Genomic DNA, 26840 nt, shown 5'->3' with positions numbered 1-26840 from the left:
GGACTATAAATTTATAGTAAGGATGCATATGCGGAGCTCCCGAGGTACAGCTTGCAGCGCATACCTATGTGTAATTGGGCTGGAAATAAACTTCTCAAGGGAAGTCTAATTCAGGGGTTCACCCAGATTATCGGTTCCACGATCGCGATACGAGGCACAGCCACGCGGAGTCCGCCATGCGATCTAGAACGCTGTTGTGCGCCTGTTAGAGAGCGTTTGGCTGCATAGGTAGGTAGGTATTTATTACTCATTTTGGGGGTATAACATTTTAATCAATTAAATTATTTAATTATTTAATTATTATTTTGTATTTTAGTGAATTGTATCGGGTAAAATGGCGTGATAGTATTACAACGTTGACACCATTGCTACCAAGCCGCCGAAGCTTATAGCATCTCGGTCTTTCATCATCACCATAATCACTATCATCTACCAATGCGATTGTTGTTGATGCTGTACGCCTCCTCGTATTCCCTGTCAGCTAAGTAACTTATAGATGTTGGTACGGAAAAGCATCCTGTTTCCAGTATCATCTATCATTGAATACCCAATACCCAATACCCAACACTCAAATTCAGGGATAATCGGGTATGGATTTATAGGTATGATTTGTACCTTACATAATGTTATTAACTTGCTACTGCCAAAACTAACCACGCGTTGATAGGAGGTTCTCGTAACGTGGAATAGCAAGTAAACTTTTTGTTCTTGTTAATGAACGGCAGCAGCATACATTATGGCGAACGAGTCAATTCTGCCGTATAAGATCCAATCTATAGATTGTTACAAAAATAGGCACCTACTATGCAAGTTAGTTGAAAAAAGAACATATAAAAATACAAGGAATAGGTTTCGGGGCAAATCATTCTTAAACCGCTTTAACGGCTGGGCTCTGACTTGCAACATTATGTAATTAATGGCCGCATTGGCCATGGCTAATTGACTAGATCTTCGTTGCTGCGATCGTCGAGTTGTCGGTATTTTCCATTCTTGCCTAGCCAATTAAGAGCGTCGTCACACAGGCTGCATAAGAAGTTATTGTTTCCTGCAGTTCGTTACCTAACTGTCCACCCACTGCAACGTGTCAGACTCTTGTCCCCCAGACGTTCCGCAACAGCTGGGCGTAGATGACGACAGGAGACCCATTTGTTTGGTCCCACGGATGCACGAACGTCGGGTCTCCTGCAAATGATCGTCGCTGGATCTCTCCGTAAGAAAACGATCGGGGACTCCACGGCCTAGAGATGAGATAGATCGCGGGGTTGGCACATTTGGCCGGTGGATAGTATGTAGGTACATAATGTCAGCAGAGGAGGAGGCATTTATTTAACGCTCTCTTTCATTAGTGTAGCGCTTCTGCATGAGATCAACTCGCGCGTGCGACGGACAAGTTGGGAACCCGAAAATATGCACCGAGCCGAGCTAGGTAAGACATTGACGTCAGAGTGTATAGCTTTGATAAGGAAAGGGTTTAATAAGGGTCTAATAAGGGTCCGTCTCGCACTTGATGATACTTTATCATGTCTAATGGCGTAGTTGGCGTAGTTGGCGTTGATAGCAATAGCTGGATGGTGGTGTCTTGCGCAACTATTTGTATATTTGTATATTTGTATTAATCTTCTAAATTACATCTTATCCTGCATCTCCCTTTGCAGCAGGATTGTAACTTTTTGATACCACATCTTGCAGCTGCGTTTGCCGATCGCATCGCGGGATTAATAAAGATAGAGAATGGTGATGTAAATGCGATGAACTTATATTCGACTTGCATATGCCCACAACGTCCACAACGTCCACAACGTCGACGCATCTTCTCTCGGAACGACCGGGGTTACCCCCATCTGGCTTTAAATGGGCTCTGTTTGGTTGAGGCTCTTGGCTTTCTAGGCTTGCTTTGGTGTGCAGTTGTCTAATTAAGCGGCTTGGCCTGACCAGCCAATCGTATAACAGAAAATATAGTCCACCGCGAGGATCTTAAGGCGTTCCCGCTGGTTTGCTAGGTACTATGGTACAAGAATTACAAGTCTAAGGCTATTAGAGCCCCACTGCCCCTGCATTGATACATAGCCGTACTTGATAGGTTGATAGGTCTTGGTCGGGTATGAACAGTATACTGGTAAATACTTCGTACTGTCGTTCTGAACTAAAACGAAACAAGTTATACTTGCATGTGATTTTCAGGAGAGTTCGCATAATGTTATATTTCCGCCATAACTATACTAGGAAGGTTTTAAATTTGGCTTGCAATATTCAGCTATTTTATGAGGCTCTATCTTGCACTTGGGATCTTTTTTAATCTGTACCATAATCGTAAAGTTGGGGGCTCGTGACAACATTGTAGCGGAGTGAATGGGGATTTAGGTTTGCACACACCGTAGCCCCATAGTGGAGTGATCTGTATGCGGTTTGGGGGTGTGCACTTGTGTATGGTTAGACACTGTATTCCTATTTGAAGTTGTGTACCGCAAGTAACCTTGCCGTCGGTACTAAATTGGGCCTGCTATAGGCGATAGGCTACTGTAAATGGTGCCCCTACCATACCAAGATATCGAAGCTTACCCAAGATATTGAAGCTTACCATAGATGCAGGTAACCGACATCTATCTTGCGTATTGAGGTAGTTTGCTTTTCTTTATTTTACTAATTTATAAAGGGTAGTCTTTTGTTGTTTCTCCATACTATATCAAGCCACAAGTCGGCGTTTCCATGTATATGTAATGACGAGTCTATAAATAGATCGGATCTAGATCTCATTCAAGAGTTCTCTGGTCTTGGCAGTCTGGCCACAATGAAATGTCTTTAAATGCCTTTTAATGCGTAAGGCCCGACACGCTTCGTACAGTATCCACATGCGCATTATGTAACTACCTTAGGTACATTAGCCTATATTACGTACCTGTGTTTTAGGTACATGTAAACAATTGGAGAAGTAATGACTAGACAAGTAGTAACTACCGGCTCCTTTGTCTTTGGGCATTCATAGTGCTTAATCCCCCACTCAATTTAGTGGTGATTGGCCACTAGCGTAGCAAGTTTAGCGTAGCAACTTGCCGTCTCCCTTGACCCCTTCTATCAAAATTTGAACAAAGCTGAGTTGGAGCATGTGGGTCAAGGTTTCGCGTCATCTCTAAATCTTGAATATATCGATGATCTTCTCCTGAAAAAAAATCTCCATCTCGGTCCAATCCACTCTCTAAAGTCCCGAAGGCATAGCGCTATATACATTCGTTTCCCGATCCAATTTCCATTTCCATTCTTTGTAGCTACCTAACCTACCCAACGTCTCATTTCCTGCTCTTCTCCAGACATCCCCGATTTCTACCCGTTTAATAGGGAATCAGGGATTGTCCCAGGAATATTCAGATCTAGACCACTTCGTTGTGTGTTCCGATCTGTCACAGCAGCCCTATTCAATAGCTTCATCATTCGTTATTCATCTCTTCGTCCTTCGACATCTGTCTGGTCTGTAACAATAAATTTAACAGCAGCATATTTCTTGTTCCATATCTTCTCTATCTCTCGGACCGATTTGGGGGCTTGGATATCTTAATGTTTGCTAGTCATCGTACCGATAACTGGTGATAGCTCTCAGTTGATAAGAATTTCAACACCGCTTCTGAATCCCCGTTTGATAGGATACTTCCGGATTATATTTATTTCAATATGCCTTATACAAGCAATCATAACGAATTCGACGAGAAGGGTTCTCCCACTCTGACTCACGCCCCAACTGTCTCGGACGGTGAACTAGACAAGTATACAGAGAAATACCCCCCGGAGCGATCACAACACCTACAGGTTCCTGCTGAACCAGGGAGGATGTCGGTGGATCATGCGCACCTCTCAGGTACTGAATCTAGAGACCAAGCTGCTCGATTAGTTGACGACCTCACGCTACTTCAGGCGGAACAGGCCGTTAGCCATCGAGAATCGAATGAACTTCGCCGTGCTCACTCCAAATCTCGCACACATGAACCCGAGGGGGAGGACGTGTTCAACCAACCCGCCCAAACTCCTAATATACCGCTGGAGAATCCTAACCACCTAAATAAAGTTTTCAAGGAAATTAAGGGTCTACCTCGCATACTTCGATATTTCTTGTACAGCTTACCCAATGCAATTATTTTACTAATCCCTGTATTGCTTGGGAGGTTTACACCAAAGGACCAACAGACTGTCATTGGAGGGCCGGGGGGTGAGGACCTAATGTGGTTTGGCATCTGGCTTGAGGTTGTTTGGCTCTCCCTGTGGGCGGCTAGAATAGCCACCTGCATTCTGCCGGTTATCGTGGGCATCGTTGCTAAGATCTTGGGCTCCGGTAATTCTAAGAAATGGAAGGAGATAGCCCGTCAGCTCGAGTTGCATACTGCGCTGTTCCTTTGGATGCTTGCTGTGTTGATCTCGCATTACCCGATCCTCAACAACCACAAGGTTAAGGCCAAGGTGCCCGAAGAGGCCGACACGGAATACCCATTTATAAACTGGATTGATGTTGTCTACAAGGTTATCGTGGCATTTTTTGTTATGGCCATCTTGAACTGGGTTGAGAAGATTTTGATCCAATGGATTGCGGAATCTTTCCATTTGCGAACATATTCGTCACGTATTGAGACAAACAAGCAATGTGTTGCGTAAGTTACATTTCTTTCACCACTAAAGTTATTAGCATATGTCACTAACTGATGCTTAATAGATACTTAGTTCATCTCTACGAGCATTCTAAGGATAAGTTAGTCCCGGAGTCATCAGTTATGGATAATCAAGGACCTGGCTCTGGCACAAGGACTCCCATGGCTATGTTTTCAGACAACGCTCGAGATACTATGGCAAAGGTCGGCGACATTGCCAACCGTGTGGCGGGTGATTTCACCGGACGTGAAGTTAAGCTCAGAAACCACCCGCGGAAAGTCGTGTCCGAACTGCTCCGTAACAGCAATTCCGCCCAAGTCCTCGCTAGACGTCTTTTCCGCACGTTCGCTAAGCCTGGTGCCGATGTCTTAACACCGTTTGACTTGAACCCGGCTTTTCCTTCTATCGACGACGCAGAGGCTGCCTTCAGTGTGTTTGATCGCGATTTGAATGGGGATGTCTCAATGGACGAGCTTGAAGCGTTCTGCGACGAGGTTCATCGGGAGAAGAAAGCTATTGCAGCTTCGCTCAAGGACTTGGATTCTGTTATCACAAAACTGGACAGGGTCTTCTTTTTCATTATCCTCATCATTTCAATCATTGTATTCATCTCGATCATCTCTTCTTCTACAGCAGCGGCTCTGGCCTCTGCGGGCACTGCCGTTCTAGGTCTCGCGTGGGTACTTCAAGCTACTGCCCAGGAGTTCCTGCAGTCAATCATTTTCGTTTTCGTCAAGCACCCGTTTGACGTTGGCGACCGAGTCACCATCTACGGCAATACTGGATCCTTGATGAGAGGCGATGACTACTATGTGACTGAAATATCGCTGCTCTACACTGAATTCAAGAAAATGCAAGGTCATATCGTTCAGGCGCCCAATTCCGTTCTTAACACAGTATTCATTCTTAACCACCGACGCAGTGGTACTTTAGCCGACGTGTTCGAACTTCGAATGAGATATGGTACCCCGTCTAGCGTCATATTAGAGCTCGAGGCTCGAATGACGGAGTACGTAATGGACAACAAGCGCGATTTCACTAGCAAGATCCTTACGGAGCTTGTAAGTTTCGAAGATGCGTACTGCATGACGGTCAACTTTATCTGTTTCCACAAGACGAGCTTCCAAAACGAACTGACCCGTCTCATCCGGCACAACAAGTTTGCTATCGAGCTGATGAACCAGATGGTGGCGCTCGGTATCGAACAGCCTCGTCGGCAGTACCAAATTTCTGGACAAGACTGGCCCGTCTTCCAATCGAACATTCAGCCCCCGTCGTATGAAGAGCGTGCGCCTTCAGTAAATCCTGCAATCCTGACCGCTACCCGTCGACGTGCCAACTCACATACTCAGGATACTACAGGTGACATCTTCCAAGACGTCTTCGTGGCCCGTAGGCCGAGTAATGCGGGTATCCACCATCCTCCACGCATCAACGAGGAGCCTGCCGAATCCAGCGGCTCCATGAACGGCAGCAGAGAGCAGCTGGAAAGGCTGCCTTCTAACGGAACCGGCACCGGCCGCAGCAGCAGCCATCGGAATATGTTCGGGCGATCGATGACGAGGAGGAGCGTCGACCGCCCCGAACGAGATAGGGATATGGTGTGAGGAAGAAAGTGGGAGACTCAGCTAGTGAGACTTTTCTTCGTGATTAATGATTTACGGAAAGCAACTTTTTTTTTCTTCTAAGCGATACATACCTAGACTGGAGCGAGATAAGGTATAGACTGGTTGTATACCCATTAGGAAAGCGGAACTACTTAGTTAGATGGCGTACATAATTGGTTAATCCGAACTATGATTCTTTTTCAATGAATCTTTTAGATATTTAGGGCGTGTTTTCAAGCTACTTGTATTGCCATATAATATAATATTAGTAGTTGAATTGGCAATCTGCTTGTTTGTATAAAGTGATATGAGGTGCTATAATTGGGTAGCTAAATACCTATCTATCGGTATGTTATTAGCCTTATGTACCTAACTGACATATTTTATACGCTGAGTGATATTGATTGTCCTAGTCGGCGTGTTGTTGTGAGCATTCATCTGTACGGTCACTGGCGTAGTAAATGTGTAAAGCGAAAAAACTGCCGCCTATGAAGCGTTCTTTCATCGGTTAAAGATGACTACAACTCCAGAGACATCATTGTCTTAATAGTTATCATATGTGCTGATGCAGTCCCGGTATCTATATCAAATAGCCAATGCAATATCCACTAGACATGAGCGCCGTTGTATAGTTCTTCACGTAGATAGACAAATATGGAGAATATATAAAGCGTCAAGATCATAACATAGCATCTACCAAGAGTCGATTAGATTCAAGAAGATATATCCCATTTGCCATGCCGTGTATTGTGCCTGTGCCTGTGCTGTACATGTATGTATTCTTTAAATTCCCAATCACCAACCTAACCCCACCCCTTTTCTATGCAATGTTAGGTACCTAACCTACTACACCTACGGGTATCTCAGTATACGATTGATAAAAAAAAAAAGGGCCTGAATTTGGCGGCCGGAAAAGTTTATCCTGGTGTGAAAAGAAGCCGCTGTAGCAGTAGTAATAACAAGAAATCATGGTCTCGTGTCGGTTGATTTTTCTTCTTTCGCATGACGCCTCTGGTAACGCCGATTCATGAATGGTGTGATAACAATAATGACGGTGACGACAATCCCATTTGGCTGCCCATTTCTGCCAATTCGATTAGACAATTATTTCTTTTTCAATTATCGTGTCTCTTTCTGCTTCTTCGATACCCTGTTGCCAATCACGTTCACCAAGGATGTATCCTGTGCCAAGGCCATTTCCAAAATAGTACCGAGTGATTATGACTCCTTATGCCATTGACTATATCCATTTGCTCGACTTATTATTATGACGCCTCTAATCCACCCCGTAGACTTCATCAAGAATTTCCAAGTCCTGAGGCCCTCCCTTCAACCATTGCTAAGAAATTCGCGATATCGGCAAGGTGCTCATCGGCGTCCGTAAGCGAGCTGGTTTTTGCATCTCCACTCTTGGCTCGCTTCATATTGGCAGGCGACTCACTTCCGTTTATAGGCGAGCTTTCGTTTGCGCGACGTTTTCGCTTCTGGCTCCGGGTCTCTGAGGGTGAACTGCTGATTTGGCTTACTCCTAACTCATCAGCTCGTATGAATGGCGAAGACAGACTGCTTAGTGCCGGTGGCGGCGACTGGCTAGGGGGTGCTTCTTCGGCAGCCGGTAATCCATAATCTCCAAAGCCAGGGATTCGTTTTCCTTCTCGCAACATAGGCAATGCTATCGACTCGTGCAAGAATTCACCGTTCGGCATTCGGACAAGCCCTCTAGCTTTCAAAGTCCAATATGGATCTGCAACTCTCGACCGGGATTTTGATACTCGACCGTTATTGTAGCCGACGCTTGAACGATAGCTCGAGCTAAAAGTTGAGTTACGAAGGCTCCCGGTTGATGTGGACAAGGTATCTCCACCAGTACCGCGACAGCGAGCCCTGAGCATTGCTGTCTTCGACCCCTCTTTATAGATCTTCGGCTCTGGTAGCTCTTTGAGCCGATGGACTCCGCGCTCAATTCGGCTTTTGTTTTCAGCCCTTAATCGCATCTTTCTCTCCTGGACCAGGTTCGCCTTAGTTTCGGGGTCGTAATCCCTGGCTGCGTATCGAGCTGCAGCTCTTTCATCCGTCACCCCATTGAAAACGCCAGTAGCAAGTAGCGCTTCTTCGATGCTCCGTGACTGTGATTCTGGACTTGATGATTGGACACGCAGTTCTGTTGGAGTGTCTGCCTTTTGCCGTCCTCTCCACTCGAGACTTAGCCCAGTTGATGCCCTTAGTTGGGCCGTTTCGTCAACTCTATGCTGGCTCCTCCTTAGCATCGAATCCGTCGTTTGCTGAACGATTCTTTCCTGCTTTTCCCTAGCAGCGCGCTCACGTTTTGCTACATTTTCAGGTAATCTCCATTGTCTCGCTTTCTCTTTTTCTTGATTCATACGTCTAATACGTTGACGTCTACGAAAGCCATCATGCCAACGCCAAAAGTATTTCAGTTTGAGACTGTTCTCTCTGAAGTTCCGTACTTCGGCATCGACCTTTTCTTCTTCTTCCCTTTGTATGCGCTCAACTTCGGCAGCATGAAACTCGTCCCAAATGCTCTTCAAGATGTGAGTAACTGCAAATTCTTGAAGATGTGATTCCATTAACCCTCTGTCTGCACAAACGAACCAACGAGCGAAGTCACTCATCGGGTCCTTCCGGGGTGTACTTTGAGGAGCAGAAAATTGTGTAGGAAGAGGTTGTTGCGATGTAAAGGTAAGTTTTGAGGCTGGTTGTGAAAATATTGATGGTTGACTCGCAACGGAAGTTTGTTTACTGGCCTCAGAGGTACCTAAGGGCGTGTCATTCGTGAGTGGCGGGAATGTAGAAAAAAGGCTGGGTGCTGTAGGTTGAACCGCGCTACTGGTAGATTTCGATGAGCGAATGGGTTTTGATACTGATTCTGGGGTGGTAGATAAACTAGAGGGTGCAGGGGGTTGTGATCCGTCTTTGTTCGACGAGTCGGAAGCCTTTACTCCAACATTCGCGAAGAGAGACTTAGTCGGTGGAATCGATAGGTCTTTGTCGCCGTTTAGAAAACTGAAGAAGTTTGGATCTGACATGCTTGTTGTGGGTTGGGCTGCTTGTGCTACTGAAACATTGTCTCCGAATATAACCTTCTTAGAATTTGAGTCGGACTTCTTCCCATCTTTAGATGCTGCAGCAGTATTATTGTCGGCGTTCGTAGTGCTAGGGGTCATGGAGTTGCCTGTTTGCGCAAAGAGCGAGTTGGGCTGCTGTCCCGTAGGAGCGGGGTATGCGGTTTCGGCCCTAGAGTCTCTGCTAGTTTGGGCAGAGACTGGAGTAAAAGAGGCCTCTTGAGAAACAGGTATCGTGTTGGGGGGTGGTGGGGAGGGTGACTGCTTAAAGGGAACGGCAGTCGTCGGCTTGGTAATGGTATGCTTCCCAAAGGTTTGCGGAGGAGGATAGGGGCTTGATGCGGTCAGGAGGCCGGGGGGTGGCGTAGGTTGACTGCCTTCTGCCTGGCGACCATATCCATCAGGATTCTCGTGCCCTTGGCGGTCGCTATCCGCTGGGAGGACGTCTTGAGAATCGCTGACAAACAAGCTTTCCTCGGAAGATTCATCTGAGCTAGTTATTGCCATGACATTCTCTTCGAAGACAGTTGTACGAATGACTTCTGGAAGAGCTCGTCCAGAACGTTTACGTTCTACTATGTCCCCCGAGAAGGAATGCCGTACTCGAGCATCGATATACTCGGTACTTTGGGAGAGAATAGCATACCCATCTTCATGAAACTGAAAACCGTGCTTTTTGAAAAACTCAACTGCCTCTTCTTCTGTATCAGTGTGTAGGTATTGCTTTAAAACGGGCGGAGTCAGGTCTTTGGGGCCGAACCGAGGCCTCGAGAACGATCTCCTAATAACTTTCAATATCCCTTTTCGTACGTTGTTGAAATGTATCTCGGCAAAGCAGGCCATGGTATATGAGACGGTCGGATGGGCGATGAGCTTGAAGAATATCGAGATCGCGTCAATAGCTAATTGGGTGCAAGTTTCTGGATATAAAGGGCCCTGCATTTTTCGGATATTGTCGATGCATTGGACGATAGCTATTGCGGATTTGATTCCTTCGGCGTTCCCAAACCGGACATCCCAGCCTTCTATTCTTTCCATGAGCGCCGGATTGTAGGCATTGAATACTATAAAATACCCCCGGAACTCGGGCTCGTTTTTACACTCGATCCCCTGATGTGCACAGTCGTCATATACTTCCATTAGGGAGATTAAGGTCTTGCTTAGTTGCTCGACTTCCTGTTGCTCCGAAAAGTCCGTGGGAGCGAAGCCATCTTGAGAGAGAAGATGAAGCGACGTAACGTGAAAACGAGTGATAGTCTCGAGGCAATAGATTTGATCTAGTATCTCGTCAGGCGTCATAGCGTATTTCTGGAATGAGAAGTCTATTCGAATGGCTCGAGTTCGGTCCCAAAGGAAACTATGCCGTTGCGGTAATAGGTCATCTGACGAAACAAGATCGATCAAGTAATCTAAAGTGCGACGGAGGGTCCGAACGGATCGCACGTCCATGGGGAGGGGTGCATCTTGCCCTGCAGCTGAACGAGCAAGTCGCTTCACCATAAGTGAGGGCATTGCGACAAGATCGCCATTCTCATCTCTACTTTTCTCCGGTCCTCTGATATCGTGCTCGACAATACGGGTCACTTGCTCCCACTCAGGACACATATCCTCACAGATTCCCTTGAACACAAGCGCCTCGTCGAGCCTTCGCCTTTTGTCTGGATCATCGATTAGACCAGCTCGCGTGAGCGACTTCCGCGCCTTTTCCCGGTACGCCTTATAAGTTTCACGAAAACGCTCTATTGCCTGGCGTTGCGCAAAGCTCCCTGGGTTCTCAGGCCATTGCGGTGGTCTGATTTTATCCTTGGCTAACTGGTTTCGAATCTTTTTAGCGAATTCATCTCGATCTTGATTAAATTTCGGGTTTCCCGGCACGTCTTTTCCAGTCGAGATGTCCTGCTTATTACCCTGGGCAGGGGACTGGAATTGAGTATTGGCCTTTTCTGGGCCTAGCGACTTCCGCGATGATTTATTCTTCCGCTGGATATCATCACCACTCTTTCGCTTCCCATTAACTTGATTTGTGAGTGTTGTGGTATTCGCTGGTGTAGAATTAGTAGTCTGTGCCTGCTTTGGCCACGCTGGCTGCACATATTCGGAAGCCTTTTTTAGGCTATTGACACCGGTCGTAGCTGAGGCCTGGGTTTCACCGGTCAATGCCGGCGTTGGTTTCAAGAAGGGGTTTGGTTTCGAGGAACTGTCGTCGGAGGTGGTTGTCGGGTTGGATGTCTGCGTAAAGCTGGGCCGGCCGAATGATTCGAACTTGGGGGTTGAATCTTGTTGACTCAAAGGTGAAGGCCGTACTTCGGTACCATTGATTTTCGGCGTCGAAAACGGGTTCTGCTTGTTGGAGGATTGCCCATTACTAGGGCCGCTAAACGGGTTTGGCTTCAGGTTAAAAGGAGAAGCGGTAGACTGGCCGTTCGTGCTTATAGCAGAGCCCACGTTTTTCTTCTCAAAAGGATTCTTCATATCGCTTGGCATCCGGAAGTCTTGATGCCGCCCGTTCGCCATTTGGGTCAGGGTCTGCAGCATCGAAGAATTCGATGAAGGAGGTTGAGCAGAATTTGCTAGGAAAGGATTTGGTGTGGGCATTGCGCCGCTGGACTGTCCTTGCAAAAATGGGTTAACCTTGGGCGGAGCGAACGGGTTGGCCGGCTGGGTGGACGTCGGGTTGCTAAATGCTATAATTCGAGAAATAGAGTCAGTGGTCTTTAAACATCCTTACATCCTCACTTTTTTTTCTTGCTTGCTTTTATATCATATCGTATTCCGGCTTCATCTTTGTTTCTCGCCTGATCCAGTCGCTTTGTCGATTCCAGCGCCAATATATATTCCAAGATATCGAGGGTCGTTGGATTCACTCGTAGCAAATATAGCTTTTATCGTCGGGGAAGGAAAGCCGTTCAACTTACGGTTGCTAGGCGGGTTCGGCACCTGGCCGACTCCCCAGCCACCCTGCATCTGGGGATTAAGCATTGCGCTTTACCGCCGGGTCTGTTATATCGTTTGTCATGGATCGTGAGAAGTGATCGAGTGATCGAGGTTGGCCGAGAGGGAAAGGTGCAAACTAGGGCGGACGGGGACCGAAGAAGTTGTGCACGGAAAGGCACAAAGAACCGTCGTCCTCGCGCGCAAAATGCTATTCAGATGAGAAGCGCGGACAAAGAGCATGTACAGATTAGAAAGGACATGTAATGAGAATATATGCTAGAGACGTGCGATGCGGCCAGTAATACGGAATTAAGTAATGTAGGGGTTGATTGTTCTTTAGAAGTGCTGAATTTTGCTTGCTAAACGATTGACGATGTTGCGATCGTCAACGCGGCGCGGCATTGGAGTCTGCAAGCGGAAGCTGGATTCCTGCTGGATTCCTGCCTGACTTGACCGCTCCAGGCTTATCCGTAAGTGACTTAGCCCGTTAGGTACATGGTACCTTGTACAACACAACACAATCAGTAAATCGACTACTTGTGACTTTCGAATTTAGATTAACTACCTAAACTACGGCTCAGCTAAGAAAGAAAGCTAAGAAAAATATTCCTCTCCCCGCAGTATTTCTCGGTGGCTTAACTGCTTATTAGGCGCCGCCTAGACTTAAGGTAGACTTAGGAATGAGGTCATTGCAACTTATTATAACCTTTACATTTACCGTTTACCGTAACTGATCCCTTCGCTGCTGTATTTTTAGCTGCTTTGCCGACATTGGATTTGCCCGCAACTTTATCTTCCTCTCTCCCTCCCCCTTACTAAATTATTATTACTAAACTTTTGGGCCAACGCAACTCTCTTATTGCTCAAACGCTCAAACGCTCAAATGCTTGAGTCCCCAATTCTTAATTCCCACCTATCCCCTATAAACATAAACACCGCCCCGACTCCGCGCAACATCTTCTTATTCTAAGGGTCCACGTAGTATGGAAGCTTCCATCTCACCTGCATCAACCTCAACTATACCACGCTCACTCGTACAATATACACATTATAGGCGACTACCCCTTAGTCTCTCTTTATCATTACCAAATGGGTAATAATTCCTTCAGGATCACATCCCGCATGATCACTAGCAATTGAGCTACGACGAAACGAACGACGTCAGACCGGAGGTCCGACACGCGAGCATCTCCATTTACCTGATTAGCTGACTCGTCGTGCTCGCTATTCCCCTAGTAGATAACCGCCCGGAGAAAAACAGCATCTCCACCGAGTGTCCGTAACGCGAATCTTGACACTCGCCTGCATACAAAACCCTCTTAGCACCCACCGCTACGGAACAATGGCGTTTCTCGAAGATCCTCGTCTTCGGCAGCGATGGAACCAGATCTCTCATACAACCGAGACTGTCACCGAGAACGCAGCCGCTGGGATATGGAGTTTTGGTCACACATACATCACACCATGTTTCTCCTCCATCTTCTCAGCGCTGGAGAGCTGCTCGGCCGTCTGCCTCGGCGATCGCGAAGAACGAGCACGACGAGCAAGGGAACGCCAACGGGCGCGAGGAAGGGCCGAATATAGCTTCGACTTCTACGATGATTGGGACGAGGAGCTGGGAGGCGGTGACGATGCAGGAGGACTTCTCAGCAGCTGGCGAGGTGAAGATTGGGATCAATTACTGGCAGGTACCGGGAAGAAGCGGAGCGGAGGTGATGTTCAAGAACAACCGAAGAGGAAGCGCGGAATGAGCTACGGCACAAAAGGACCGCGGAGGAGATCCAGTATTCAAGAAGATCCGACAATTATTCCAAGCACTGCACCTCTAGGATTTTTAGCCCGTCTACCGTTCAAGATAGGAGGCCCTTTGAGATACAAGCCTAGTGCTGCAAATCTACAAGAGCACCCCGGAGCATCAAGGTCGGGATTGGATACAGAACGCGTGCCGTTGTTGGACGAAAACGACGATGGGGCACACACCGACGAATCACAATCGCATAGTAGGAAGCGAAGTGGAACGGTAGGGAGTGGAGATACTAGCGATTCGTACAGGTCGAGAGGTGATCTTTTCCCAAGCGACGAAGAAGGGGAAGAAGATGCAATACCGCTAGACGACGAGTTCACCATTGCGCTAGATCACGCGGATGATCGCGAAAGTAATAAGACGAAGAGCAGCAAGGGGAAACGGATTGCAGACCGCAGGATACCAAGGAGTGTTTCAAGGACGACGATGGACTCGACAAGGCCATCCTTACATCCTAGCTTTGGCTCAGGATCGGTTCCAGAGAGCCCAGCGCTGGTTTCAATGGCATCACTAGAAGATTTACGACTGGAAGAAGAACGGCTGGAACGGGAAGAAGATGAAGTGGTACAGAAAAAGAGACAGATTGCTGCGAATTTGGCTCTTAGGAGAGGGCTGAGTCGGGATAATCTTCAAATCGAATCCGTCCAGGAGGTGAAATCCGAAATAGTCAGGGTAGAAAGGGTGATGGTTCCGCAAGAGGCCATATTTGATAAGGGATCAGACTACGGACAAGACGAGGTCGGGTCTGGATCTGCGGAAGAAGAGATTCAGCAGCCACAATCGCCAGTACCGAAAGATCCGCCACAAGAAGGCTTTGTCCCTGCACGACTACCATATTTCCGATGAGAAATATCACCATATATTACCAACTTGTAACTCTGACTCGAACTAATGCTCCTCGCGGCCCGTATGCAGCACGTCGGCGGATTCTATCGCAGGGCTTTAAACTAGGCCTAAGACGAACCAAAGCTCAAACCAGACGAGGTTTGATAATGACCTTGATGAGCTATGACACTATGCTTGATGATTAGGATTCAGCGTCATGTCGGAAAGGTGTCGTTGGCAGTGCGGGCGATCAAGCTATCTCACTACCTGTAAATCAATCAATGTGTGTACGTGTAAATATGGAATTATGAAAACTATAGGGTTGGCAGAACGAGAAAGCGGCCTAAGCCTTATAGAGCGTGTAAAAGCGCAATGATCTCGCTATAGCGAACACCTTGATGTTATTATTATTGCTGGGATTGGGAATTTTGAGATTAATTCTAGACAAGATGCTAAGTTTGAATATACTTGTCTAAGACATGATATTACTATCTAGAAATCTATATAACAAAGCTTGTCAAATGTCATATATTACCTCTGTAAATGATAAATGATAAATGGCAAAGTCGAAGGTCAGTCTTAGTTCCCGACTTGACACTTCAGGTAGTTAAGACAAGTTATCTCATACCTAGGCCCATTGTTCAGACCATTGCCGAAAATAGACGTGCCTCGGCATCTTTTTAGTTTACCCCAGATCTCCGCTTCGCACCATCGAGCTTAGCTCCCGAGAATCGTCGAGCTTTATCATGCGGCCCCGTACATGTACAAGTCCAACAACTTCATTAATTTAGTCGTATACCCTTACGTCGCCTTATTTCTTACATTCTAATCACGAGTCTTACCTATAACTCGGACACGTAACGTATATAAAACTTCGCATACTTAGTAAAAAAAGAAAAAAAAAGTTTGTGTCGTACAACATCCAAGCCGCTCGCAGTACTTCCTAAACCACGGGTCGGATCGCATCGCATCGTAGTACCCTTAGTCCGAGGTGGCTGAATTTGGATTGCTCGATAAAACTGTTGGGATTCCGCTCTCGAGCAAAGCGTCTTTTTATACTTGACTCCCGTCCCTCGCAGACAATCACACTCCACCGGCCTATATCAAAGCGGCACAGTTCCCACCCGCAATTGTAAACCCAGGACAAGTAGGTAAAGACGTAAATTAACAAATCCAACCATCACAATGGCGCCGCAGCCCCAAGGCCCCATCACAACCCCCCTCACCACCCTCCTCGGGATCCAGCACCCCATCATCCTCGCAGGCATGGCCCGCGTCTCAGGCGGCGCCCTCGCCGCCGCCGTCTCCAACGCCGGCGGTCTAGGCGTCATCGGCGGGTTCCAATACACGCCCTCGCAACTCCGCGCCATCATCGCGGAGCTCAAAGCCGCCCTGCGGTCCCCGGATCTGCCGTTCGGCGTGGACTTGGCGCTGCCGCAGATCGGCGGGTCCGCGCGCAAGACTAACCACGACTACACGGGCGGCAAGCTCGACGAGCTCGTCGACATCACGATCGAGAGCGGCGCGAAGCTGTTCGTCAGCGCGGTGGGTGTCCCGCCCAAGTACGTGATTGACAAGTTGCATGATGCGGGGATATTGGTGATGAATATGGTCGGACACCCGAAACACGCGGTTAAGGCCCTGGATCTCGGTGTGGATATGGTGTGTCCGCAGGGCGGCGAGGGCGGTGGTCACACGGGCGATATAGCCAGCTCGGTGCTTACCCCGGCCGTCGCCGACGTCGCAGCGTGCTACCACCCGGCGATGCTAAAAGGCAGCCCCGCGCTCGTCGTAGCCGCAGGCGGTATCAACGACGGACGGTCGCTAGCCGCAAGCCTGATGCAAGGCGCGGCGGGAGTCTGGGTGGGAACACGCTTCGTAGCGAGCGTCGAAGCAGCCAGCAGCGAGGAGCACAAGGCGAGCGTGGTAGCGTGCGGCTTCGAAGATACGCAGCGCACGCTGGTGCTCACAGGGCGGCCGCTGCGCATGCGCGCCAACGCGTATATCGCGCGGTGGCACGCGCAGCCGCAGAAGATACGCGAGCTCTGCGACAGGGGCGTCGTGCCCATCGAGCACGACCTCGAGAACGACGTCGACGATATCGATCCCCCGCACCTGATGGGCCAGGTCGCGGGCGCCGTTACCAAGGTCCAGCCTGCCGCCGAGATCGTCCGCGAGATGGTGGATGGTGCGGTGCGGATGCTGAGGCTGGGGAGCTCGTATGTGGATGCGAATGCTGCCGGTGGCGCGAAGAGTAAACTATGAGGCTTGGACCCCAGGGGCCCAGGTTGGGGGTGGAAGAAATGTGTGTGTACCTACCTATGCACCGAGTCCTACATGTAAGGTACATAGGAAGGAAGATATCAACATGTAAGTATGCAGGCTGGCATCCAGTACCCAAGTACATGCCGCTACGATCTGCAGCCGGGTCCGCAGCCGGGAACCGGTACGCGCCTTACCGGCACCGAGGGGGGAAGTCGATGACCTTACTACGTACATACATGGCATGGACGCAGTGTGACCTACCTACCTCTATTTCGCGGGAATAGCCTACATACTAGTACATAAATGCATCCCACCCTCGTTCTTCTCACCGAAGACAAAATCCCCAAATTGGTCTCGGGAGGATCGGTCCCAAAGGGAAAAGGGGGCTTGTAAGATCATGCATGAATTTGGGAAATTTGGGATCTGGTCTTGTTTTGGGGGCGGTGTGAACTTTATTGGAATCTATGTAGTATTATTCCCAGTATGTATGTAGGTATGTATGTAAGCATACCTACATGTAATAGTGAAATCAAAGCGGCTAGAGGGATCTACCTACCATTGTCGTCGTCGTCGTCATTTCATTACATAGTACTTAGGTATCTCCACCACCGCCTCTTCGATTCAAGGGTGATGAGAACAGAAAAGAAAAAACGAACCAACCTAGATAAGGGACCCGAGAACCCCGCAGGGACGCGTGTAAGGTTTGCGCGGAAGAGACATTCATGACTCAAGCCGTTCGCCCTCTATACATATGTAGGTAGGTATCTAATATATGTATAGTACGTTACGTACCTCTTACGGTACCGTAGTCTCGTCTGGTAACTTGCAGTTGACGATGTTCAGGCTTTAGGGGGGCTTGCATGATGCATCATTACCCATCGGATGGCCATGCATTTCGTCGTTGCGTAACAGAGAAAAGACAGAGAGAAAATGATAGGGGCGGGCAATTGCGTCGTTTGTGGCTTGGACCGGTATGTAATGTACCTGTCTCACCCCGTTTCTACCGCCACCTCGTTTTGCATCATGTCGATCGATTAACATCAGAAAAGCCAATCGGTGGGCATGCGTACGTAAGCATCGTAAATAAGTACCTACCTAAGGTAGGACAAGACAAGTTTAGCAAGACGAATTGGATTGCGTATGGATGTCTTAGAGGCTATCGAATTATAGGGGTTTTTCATCATAACGCCGTTCACAATGCATCAGCGTCTCTGATTCGTCACCCTTAGCATCATCATGATGAAGCAATTGATCTTCTTCTCCATGTTTAGCACGTTTGAAAGTTAGTTCCTACCCAAGCTAGAGATGAACAATCCTCTCATCTGGTTGGTTCGATTATTCATGGGTGTACGGCATGATGCACAGCGTAAGATGAGAAAAGACAAGACATGTCGCATTTGACGAGTGTCTACACTAAAAAAAGGATAGCGAATCAACACGCCCATCTATCCCCGCGGCTTTTCCTAAACACTGCCGTCGACAATGCTGGTTCCTTCTCCCATTGCGCTGGTAGAACCATCATTAGCGTATCGATCTCCTCACGGGCTGCCTGCATCCGCTTCTTCATTGGATCCAACGTGCCGTTCTCTTGCGACTCCTGCTGTAGCTGTAACTCCTCGAGACGTTGCACCTGTCCCTCAAGCAACTCCGCTTCGATATCTTGCGGTTCGTCTTCAACTAGCTGAGGGAGAGAGCCTAACTCGAGCTTCTCTGTGTCGTGTACAAATATTATCCGCTCCAGTGAATTCAAATCGACCTTCTTCCATCGTAGCACTCGCCATGCGCCCTCGGGGACAACCGCAAGACGTTGTACTTGATCTAATCCTTGCGTAGAGGCCCATAATGATGAGCATTCCGGCTTCAGCTCCGAGTTGCCAAAGAATAAAGTATCCCGGTTGAAATCAACGTAAACTCTCGGTTGTATGTTGCCTACGCCAAATGAAAGCTTGTAATGTTTAAGAGCTTCGTATCTGGCCTCGGCGTTGACATGTAAGAGGGCGGGGATTTGTGTTGTTGAATACCATGTTTCCCCTTGGCTATATGAATCTAATACAGCTTCTTCTAATGATCTAGGCGTCTGCTTCTGTCCCGCGTATGGAGACTTGACAACGACCGTCCTAGGACCAGGCATAGCATGCTGCCATATTTTGATCCGTAGTTCCGGAGGGAGCTCGTTGAACTTGCTGAATGTGGTGGGGCTTTGAAGCTTGTTTGAAACTCGCGATAATGTCCCCTCCATTGTGCTATCGATGAGGTTGAGGAATTGGTAGTATTGAGATTGTTGCCAACGATAAAGCCTTATAAGTAACAGTATCGAACTGACAAGAGGTATGATGGCGACGGGCACATCGTAATAAATAGTTGGGGTGTGGCTCGTCTTGCCCGGCATGATTGCCTATGTATAGCCCTGTAGGCTTTAGGGGTTCTTGGAGTAGGATGGGTTACTTGATGCAGTAATTCTTCCAACTCCTCGTGAGGGCGTGTGCGTGATCGATGCGTAATATAGTAATCAATCAGTTGAAACGTGCTTATAGGTACGAATTATAGGTGGTACAAGAGAATCGGCCCCGCAACACGTTTGAGAGGATTCATAGGTAGGATTTGGGGTCTATAGATAGATAATATCATACACGGGGAACTGCCGCATGCGGTTTGAGGGTTGTCAGGTTTATATGCGAGTAAAGAGGAGGGGGGTTTCTTATTTCCATTCATTATCCATTGTCATTAGGTACATAGGTTAGGTAGGTACTTATTGCCCCACACCCACGTTTGACAGATTGGGAGGATGAACAAGCAACTCGCTCTTAAGGGTCCAGACTTTCTTTAGAGCGAACGCCGTGGACCGGCGCGAGACTAGTTACCCTAGGTACAGTTAAGGGTACTATCGGGTAGTACCTAACCCTTAGCGGTGACTGACCAAAGTTTCATCAGACAAGGGACTGGAACGTGGTTTGATAAGGCGGCTCAAAGCCACAGCAGACTAGCGAGTCACTCAACCAACTAGACCTCCGACGCCCCAAGTAAAAGCGGCCGCGGTCACCGACTCTCCGTGTACTTTTGTACTTTGGCTATTAGGTAGACCAGACCGCAGGTTAACCACCTAACTACATGTAAAAGGTAATGCAGCTGCGGCTACGCGTAGCCGAACACAAACTGTTTATGATGCAGTTGACCAAGGATGACGCTTGACACGTAACATAGTTCGTTCAATGTTCCGCACCACGGCGAATCCCTTGCGGTAAGTCGGCGTCAGTTTGCCAACAGGTGATCAGATTACTTCTCGGTATCCTGCGGCCTCGGGCGCGGTTAGCCGAACTCGCTTGAGCTCGTGCCTTGAGACTCGTCGGTTCCGATGCCGAGATAACTAAAGCAAAGAAAATGGGCAGCTTGCGACGTCCCGTCTGCAAAGTTACCTGCTTCTGCTTATCTGCACGTGTAGCAAAAGGCAGGTAAGGCAACTTTCCACGAACCACACGAGCCAGTAGTCACTCGACCGAGTGTGATCGTAGGAGCCGTAGACATGCGTTCTGCTGTATCCCGTGATGCGATGCTGATTACCGCCAAACTCACCTCATTACCCCAGAATCGCGGCAAGTCTTGTAAAGGATTCGTCTCGAAGTGGGACATGGCGGCCATGAAGGAACGTGATTGGGCAACATAGAAAAGGGGTGCAGGTTAGGTTAACTTACCAGCTCTCTTAGCCAACCAGAGAGCAACTTAGGAGTGCCAGGATTCTAGAGCTGGGACCAAGAACGCAGGGTGGATGAGATTCATCGTGGGAAATCGTGGAGAAAGGAAGAAGCAGCTGATATGGGGGCTGCGAGATGCTAACCACGCCTAGAGAAGTTGGCGTTAGAAACTTACCTTAGGTAGATGCATACTGTGTAAGGTGGCTTGCCATACTAATGACCTATGTATAATATTCTTAGTCTGCATGTAGTCGGCATCGCTGTTCAGCTACAACCCGATAGAAACGTAAACAATATTTCAGATGATTGCGTCAAAAATGTGTGGAAACAAGAAGCGTAGGTATCTAAGAAATTGGGTACCAAGAGAAAAAGAATATCAGGGAAAGAATGACAAAGTCTCGCTAGTCGCGGCTCCTGTCGGTAGTCGGGGGCCATGGACTCCCGCCGTAGTGGGGCTATGTAAAGGGTGTTGACGCCGCTTACACCAAAGGGTGACGACTAAACCAAACCACCAAATCACAGGATGCACCCCTTACCCACCGTAGAGCAATACTTCAGCCCCCTAAGGCCCATTTATCGTTATAGATCTTTTTATTAACTCATGACGAGAATCCTGCATTCTTGGAGATAGGAGGCGGTTAAACCTTTGAAGCTTGGCTCTTGGCAACCTCGGGAGCTTAGCATAGCGTACATATAGTAACGCAGGTCAGATCCAATCGACCACAGCCACTGACGAACTGTATGTCTTAATTCTTGCATAGAATTGCAACGAAATTCCACTACGTAGACACCAGATCGTTAGTTTGCTACAGTAACAGCAAAATTAAAGGTACCTATGTTTGAACGCAGTGGGCCTACCGGCATATGGGGTTTTTTCTCGCGTAGTACGTCATAACACTGTATGTATTGCTGTGATCAAATAAACTTGTCGCCAGAGTCAAAGACCGACCGCCGACCGTCGACCGTCGACCGTCGACCGCTCTTATTCCCAGTCAACACAATCACAATTCACAATTCGTAATCTGCGACTTTATTACCTGCCGTCTGTTCCAGGGGCGTTACCGGTGTCGTGGCATGATGCATCGTGGCTCAATATTTTGAATCATCAACCTGAAATACAGATCCGTAATATGACGCAAGTCGGAGAGGTTCCTACATGTATGTTTACCTAGGTACGAAGTAGGTACCATTTACATGCTCATTAATAATTATAAGTGATGACCCAGAGATCGAGGGCGCGGGAGATCATCATCGAAAGCTTATTTCATGAGTACATTTCTTTATGACGACATCTCACTCCATGCATAACCCATCAACACAATGCATCGTACATAACGTCTTCTCAAATCATTGGCGTAAGGTATCGGGCCCCTCAGTCACCAGTGACTCGCCCGGCGACACGTGATAATCCGAGCCGATGGTTACTCAGTTGGGTAAGTCTTTTCAATATCACGGATTCTGATTGGCTAATGAAAATAAGATAATCATCCGCCTGTCCAGGCCCTACTTAGTAGCTTTATCGCCAATGATACCAGACAAAGTTAACGGAATGATACCAAATCACTATTATATGTTTCAATGCGCCTATTAGATATGATTCTTCTGGCAATATCTAGGTAAATCCCGATAGTAAATATCATCACCTTTATGCATCACCATATAAATTAGAGGCAATTCACTGAAGAAGGAATGTATTCTTAAAAGATCCTCTCGGCCTCAACCAAAGCCATCTCAAAGGTCAACTGCCAGTTAAAGGGAGTATTGCGATCAATACCCCTGTTGTCAGCCTCGGCCCTTTAGCGACATCTATTTTTCAGCCTCATCGAAGTATTCCGTAGACACATAAGCATATGCTTCATCAGACACTTCGTTAATGATATCATCTAGCAGGATCCTTGAAAATGGGTTAGATATGCCCAATCAGCTAATAATTGAAAATTCATGTGTTTCACAGCATCGGGCACCATCCATTTTCGCGAGACACGACTCAAGAGCATGTAAAAGTGAACAGTGTTAATATAAAACATAATCCATATATAGCGAAGTGGAAAATAAACGCGATGATAAATGAACAAGTGAATTTACCTGGTTGGTGAGGATATTCGGAACTGCAGAGAGAATAGGACTAATATATATAAGAAGAACTATGAAGTTAATAACTAACTGTTAACTATACTAGTCTCTTAGACGAACTGTATTATGAACCTTTTCATTCGGCAATTATTATAATCAGGCATATTTCCATTAGTATATATTTTAGTCCTTACTGGAATATAGCTTATTTACCAAAGGTGTTGTGCCGTTGTTTATGGGTCGCATAGATATAGTCCCAGTAGGCTCGCTGTAGGTATTACCAAATCAGTTGGACGTTTCATATATAAGATGATCTTTTAGTATTACATAGTTGTAAGCACTATAGCTCGGACTTACTTAAGGTGTAACCTCAATCAACTATATGGATCTTGGCACCTAAGCGTGCCTAATTAGTCGATAATTTGCCTAGTCTTCTGGGATATAAATTCAGCTGTTGTTTGGATACCAACATTATTCATCGGGGTGTGATCTCACTGATAACTAAGTTTAGTTGGGAGCAGTCATATTATGAGATCGTGTGGAAGCTTTGGTGTCTTTGGATGGCTTAACTATACCTCCTCCCGATCTTCTCTACGAGGACTTGAAGAATCGAGGTCTGTTCTCGAGTAATATTGAGGGTATTTATCTACGTCGCGACTTATTCTGAACCGACTCATCAATGATTTATTATGAATAGAATGCCTGGAGTCATAGGAGGTAAGGAACGACACTCCGTCTTAAGCAGATGTCCTATTGACATATGACGAATTAATTATTTTCCTGCATTGTCTAAGGAAAAAGAGTATGAGGCGATCGCTAGAACTACTCTAAATGATTAATTGAATTGTTAATGCTCATTTATCTATGAGGCTTATACTCCAGCCTATAGAATTCTACTGTGCTCTCATTAAGTCACTCCGATTTGCTGCCTTTGACTGTAAGTCCACCTATCATTCCACCTATTCCCAGAGCTTCTTCAAAACACCAAACCCATAATAGTCTCGAGGATAAATTTATTTTAAGAGCCATTTTGCACTTTACGCTTGTCATCGGTCACATTCAGTTGCTCAAGGTACCTAATCAATTGTAGACAGCCCTCAGTTTGAGTTTTAGTACCTGTTCAATAAACAGTATTTAACTAAAGTACTAAGGTCCATTAGAAATTAAATATCTTCTAAACTATCTAGTAAAAGGTTAAGAGAGATTTATAGCGTATATGTATGTGCGCATACGATTCTCAGTATGAAATAGGGGGCTGAAACACCTTACCCAAACCAACTGACCTGCTCAATATCAACGAAAACACCATGGAAAGACTAACAACCTACAATTACACTCATAATACGTGGTTGGAATACCTAATACGGCTAGAACTAATATGTAGGGTATTGCTGGACATGTGAGGCTGGATTGCCGTTTTTAGAATCGCATGTGCGATGATGACTGGGGAAGTTGATCACACACATAAATATCCGTCTTCTCTCTCTAGAATCATCCCAAATACTATCCTTTCTACCTCAAAAATCGAAACCACAAGGCGTAGAACTACAATGCCAAATGCAACCACAACTCCCCAACAATAGGTACGGTTCAGTGGCTGTTTGAAGTCTTGCGTTAACTCAGACGTCTTGTTATAACTCCCGCCTGGGTATTTTTCATTCTGTTGCCATTGCCAGCGTGGCGCTGATGCATTTGCGTAGCCGGTCGGTACCCTTCTATCAGGAGAGCGTGTATTCTGCCGACTCTCCAGAAGATCAGGAAGGGTCGAAAGGCATCGAACGTTGGATGCGTTGTCCAACTCCACCCATATCCGTGAAGCTTGCTGAAGACGTGTTTGATCAAAAAGTTAAAGTACCTAAAGGGGAACGCAAAGAGAGGGTCCAAGGAAAGCTCGCCGAAATCGAGAGCATAATAAACCCTAGGTCATAGCGAAGAGAAAATATGACCGATATACTAAACGTGCCGGCTGAGAGACAAGGAACGGGTGGGAGCGGGGGCCCCCTATGCGATTCACTTCTCCCTAGTATAGGGGCGACAGCAGCTCCTTTAGCGGATATAGTTAAACTGTTTAACTCTAAAGTCAGTGAGTTGACAGACGACGAAGAGCACAAGGAGTATCTAGCTTGCCCTTTCTGGAAGCATAATCCCGCCCGATACCTTCATGTTAAGAACTCGTGTACGGCTGGTGTTGGTTTCAAGAATATTGGGAAGTTAACGTGAGTACCTAACTATTTGTTTCTGTTCTGATTATTCAAGGTACCTATGCTAAGGAATTCCCTAGGGAGCATATCAAGAGAGTACACTGTCTATGGAATGGCTGCGAAAAGTGTCTCATGAGGTTTAACAAAACAAAAAAGGAGGAAGTTGGTGAAATAAAACGGAGGCATATGGCCAATTGCACACAACCGACCAAGAGCTTGACGGAATTAGATGCTGAATGGATGAACAAGGATCAAGATGAAGCATATGGGCAGCTCAATTTCCAAAAGGATAAAGGGAGCCCCTTTCGATGCTACGAGAAAATATGTTGCGCGTTATGGGGACCTGACCCAAAGATTGAGATCCAAGAGCCCTGTAAGTAAAACGATAACATGCCGGATTGCCTTTAACCCCTTCACTACGCTGACTACCTAGACATAGACCACCTACCCGGATTTCAAATGTCGGTCCTTCGTTGGCAGTTTGTAAAGGGTCTGAAGTCGCTCTATGAACAGAAGAAAATTGAAGAGCCGCATCCTGACGCAATACAAGACGCAAATGCGGCTGCTGCTGCCGCTACACTCTCTCCTGGAATTCAGGACGTTGATCCGATGCTTCTCTCGACACATACTTTGGACCACCTGTCAAACAACCCCCCTCCTTTTTACAGAGGACAGCGCAGAAAAGATTCGGGTGTTTGGTCGTGGGATCCTAGCGAGAACCATGCAACCTTCGCCAAACCCACACTCCCTGGATTTTCTTACGACGACGAACTGGATGAAGAGAATCCAGCACGAGCGCAGAATGAACCAGACTCCCTCTACACAACTGGAACCTGGGCCAGCTCAACAGATACATATACAATCCCGGATGATCAATTTGATAGGGATGCTGATGGGGATGTCTCTCTGGAAAATAATTGGCAAATTGCGTTTGAGTAGTGTTATAGGAATAATGACAATGGGGATTGGTCTTCTTAACCTTTTGCTATCGTTACGTATTTCAATATTTATTGACCAGTCTGCCTCTATTCAACTTGGTTCGCTCATGCACTAGACTTTATTAAGACACTGAGATAGATGCCTTAGATGTATTGCCTGCATGTAGTGCCTCTCACTACTCCTTGGACATCTATCCGTATGATTCAACTAGGAGTCTCCATTAGGTAGACAAAGTCAACCCCCTGGATTTCAGTGACCTTAAATGCACACGCGGCATCCTTTATGCCAGGACGATAGAGTTTGAAAATAGCGAAGCCACCGCCCTGGGTAACCTATTCTAACCTGAAATACATATAATTCAAATTGAATGATTAGTATCGAGTGGGCATCGTACAGGTAGGTAAGTAGAGAACCGGGACTATGAGAGTACGTTTAAAAGTAGAGGAAATCCTATTAGCCGCAATGCGCTCTCTACTTAAACCCTGGTCGAAACACTGCCTGTTGTGTGACATTCTTGAGATGTATTCCGTAATAAAAATCATCATTTGGAAGTTGTCGTGGCTAATAGTGTACAGTCTCCACTATGAGGCGCAGAAACGTGAGTGGGAAAATTGTATGCGAAATTTGACAGTAGGATAAAAAAAAAAAGACACTTCTAAAACGTAAAGTAAAACAAAAATAATGATGAGAGTGGGACTTGAACCCACGCGGATTTCTCCATGAGGAAATGATATTAAGGTGACCTTAACCTCACGCCATAACCAACTCGGCCATCTCACCGTGACAGAAAT

General features: G+C 46.9%; 6 protein-coding genes and 1 non-coding gene across 7 annotated transcripts; 4 read left to right on the top strand and 3 right to left on the bottom strand.

Annotated features, from left to right (window-relative positions):
* Positions 1–3663: 3663 nt before the first annotated feature.
* F4817DRAFT_313407 (uncharacterized protein) lies at positions 3664–6236 on the top strand (the record flags this gene model as incomplete). The annotated part of the gene is made up of 2 exons (XM_049300245.1): positions 3664–4631; positions 4694–6236. The coding sequence occupies 2 exons, from the start codon at positions 3664–3666 to the stop codon at positions 6234–6236; spliced, it is 2511 nt and encodes an 836-aa protein (XP_049161413.1).
* Positions 6237–6797: 561 nt separating this feature from the next.
* Positions 6798–12779, bottom strand: F4817DRAFT_329748 (SAC3/GANP/Nin1/mts3/eIF-3 p25 family-domain-containing protein). The gene is made up of 2 exons (XM_049302304.1): positions 12235–12779; positions 6798–12003 (listed from the first exon to the last, which is right to left on the bottom strand). The coding sequence occupies exons 1-2, from the start codon at positions 12296–12298 to the stop codon at positions 7535–7537; spliced, it is 4533 nt and encodes a 1510-aa protein (XP_049161412.1). The 5' UTR covers positions 12299–12779; the 3' UTR covers positions 6798–7534.
* An 816-nt stretch (positions 12780–13595) lies between these two features.
* Positions 13596–14903, top strand: F4817DRAFT_313405 (uncharacterized protein; the record flags this gene model as incomplete). Its single annotated transcript, XM_049300244.1, has 1 exon — positions 13596–14903. One exon carries the CDS (start codon positions 13596–13598, stop codon positions 14901–14903), a length of 1308 nt encoding a protein of 435 aa, XP_049161411.1.
* A 760-nt stretch (positions 14904–15663) lies between these two features.
* Positions 15664–17389, top strand: F4817DRAFT_12298 (2-nitropropane dioxygenase). The gene has a single exon (XM_049297659.1). It carries the CDS (start codon positions 16068–16070, stop codon positions 17145–17147), a length of 1080 nt encoding a protein of 359 aa, XP_049161410.1. The 5' UTR covers positions 15664–16067; the 3' UTR covers positions 17148–17389.
* A 1125-nt stretch (positions 17390–18514) lies between these two features.
* Positions 18515–20053, bottom strand: F4817DRAFT_12293 (uncharacterized protein). The gene has a single exon (XM_049297658.1). The coding sequence runs from the start codon at positions 19534–19536 to the stop codon at positions 18580–18582; it is 957 nt and encodes a 318-aa protein (XP_049161409.1). The 5' UTR covers positions 19537–20053; the 3' UTR covers positions 18515–18579.
* Positions 20054–24417: 4364 nt separating this feature from the next.
* F4817DRAFT_329734 (uncharacterized protein) lies at positions 24418–26166 on the top strand (the record flags this gene model as incomplete). The annotated part of the gene is made up of 4 exons (XM_049302303.1): positions 24418–24557; positions 24610–25125; positions 25191–25483; positions 25550–26166. Coding segments are annotated over exons 2-4 (1064 nt in total), but the record flags the coding sequence as incomplete, so codon positions are not given.
* Positions 26167–26731: 565 nt separating this feature from the next.
* Positions 26732–26829, bottom strand: F4817DRAFT_t49. The gene has a single exon. It is a non-coding gene; the product is annotated as a tRNA-Leu (tRNA).
* Between the last annotated feature and the right edge of the window lie 11 nt (positions 26830–26840).

This window comes from Daldinia loculata, assembly GCF_022478755.1.
Source record: "Daldinia loculata strain CBS 113971 unplaced genomic scaffold F4817scaffold_10, whole genome shotgun sequence".
NCBI classification, from domain to species: Eukaryota; Fungi; Ascomycota; class Sordariomycetes; order Xylariales; family Hypoxylaceae; genus Daldinia; species Daldinia loculata.
Note: the sequence above shows the minus strand (reverse complement) of the source record. Positions and strands in the feature narration are given on the sequence as shown.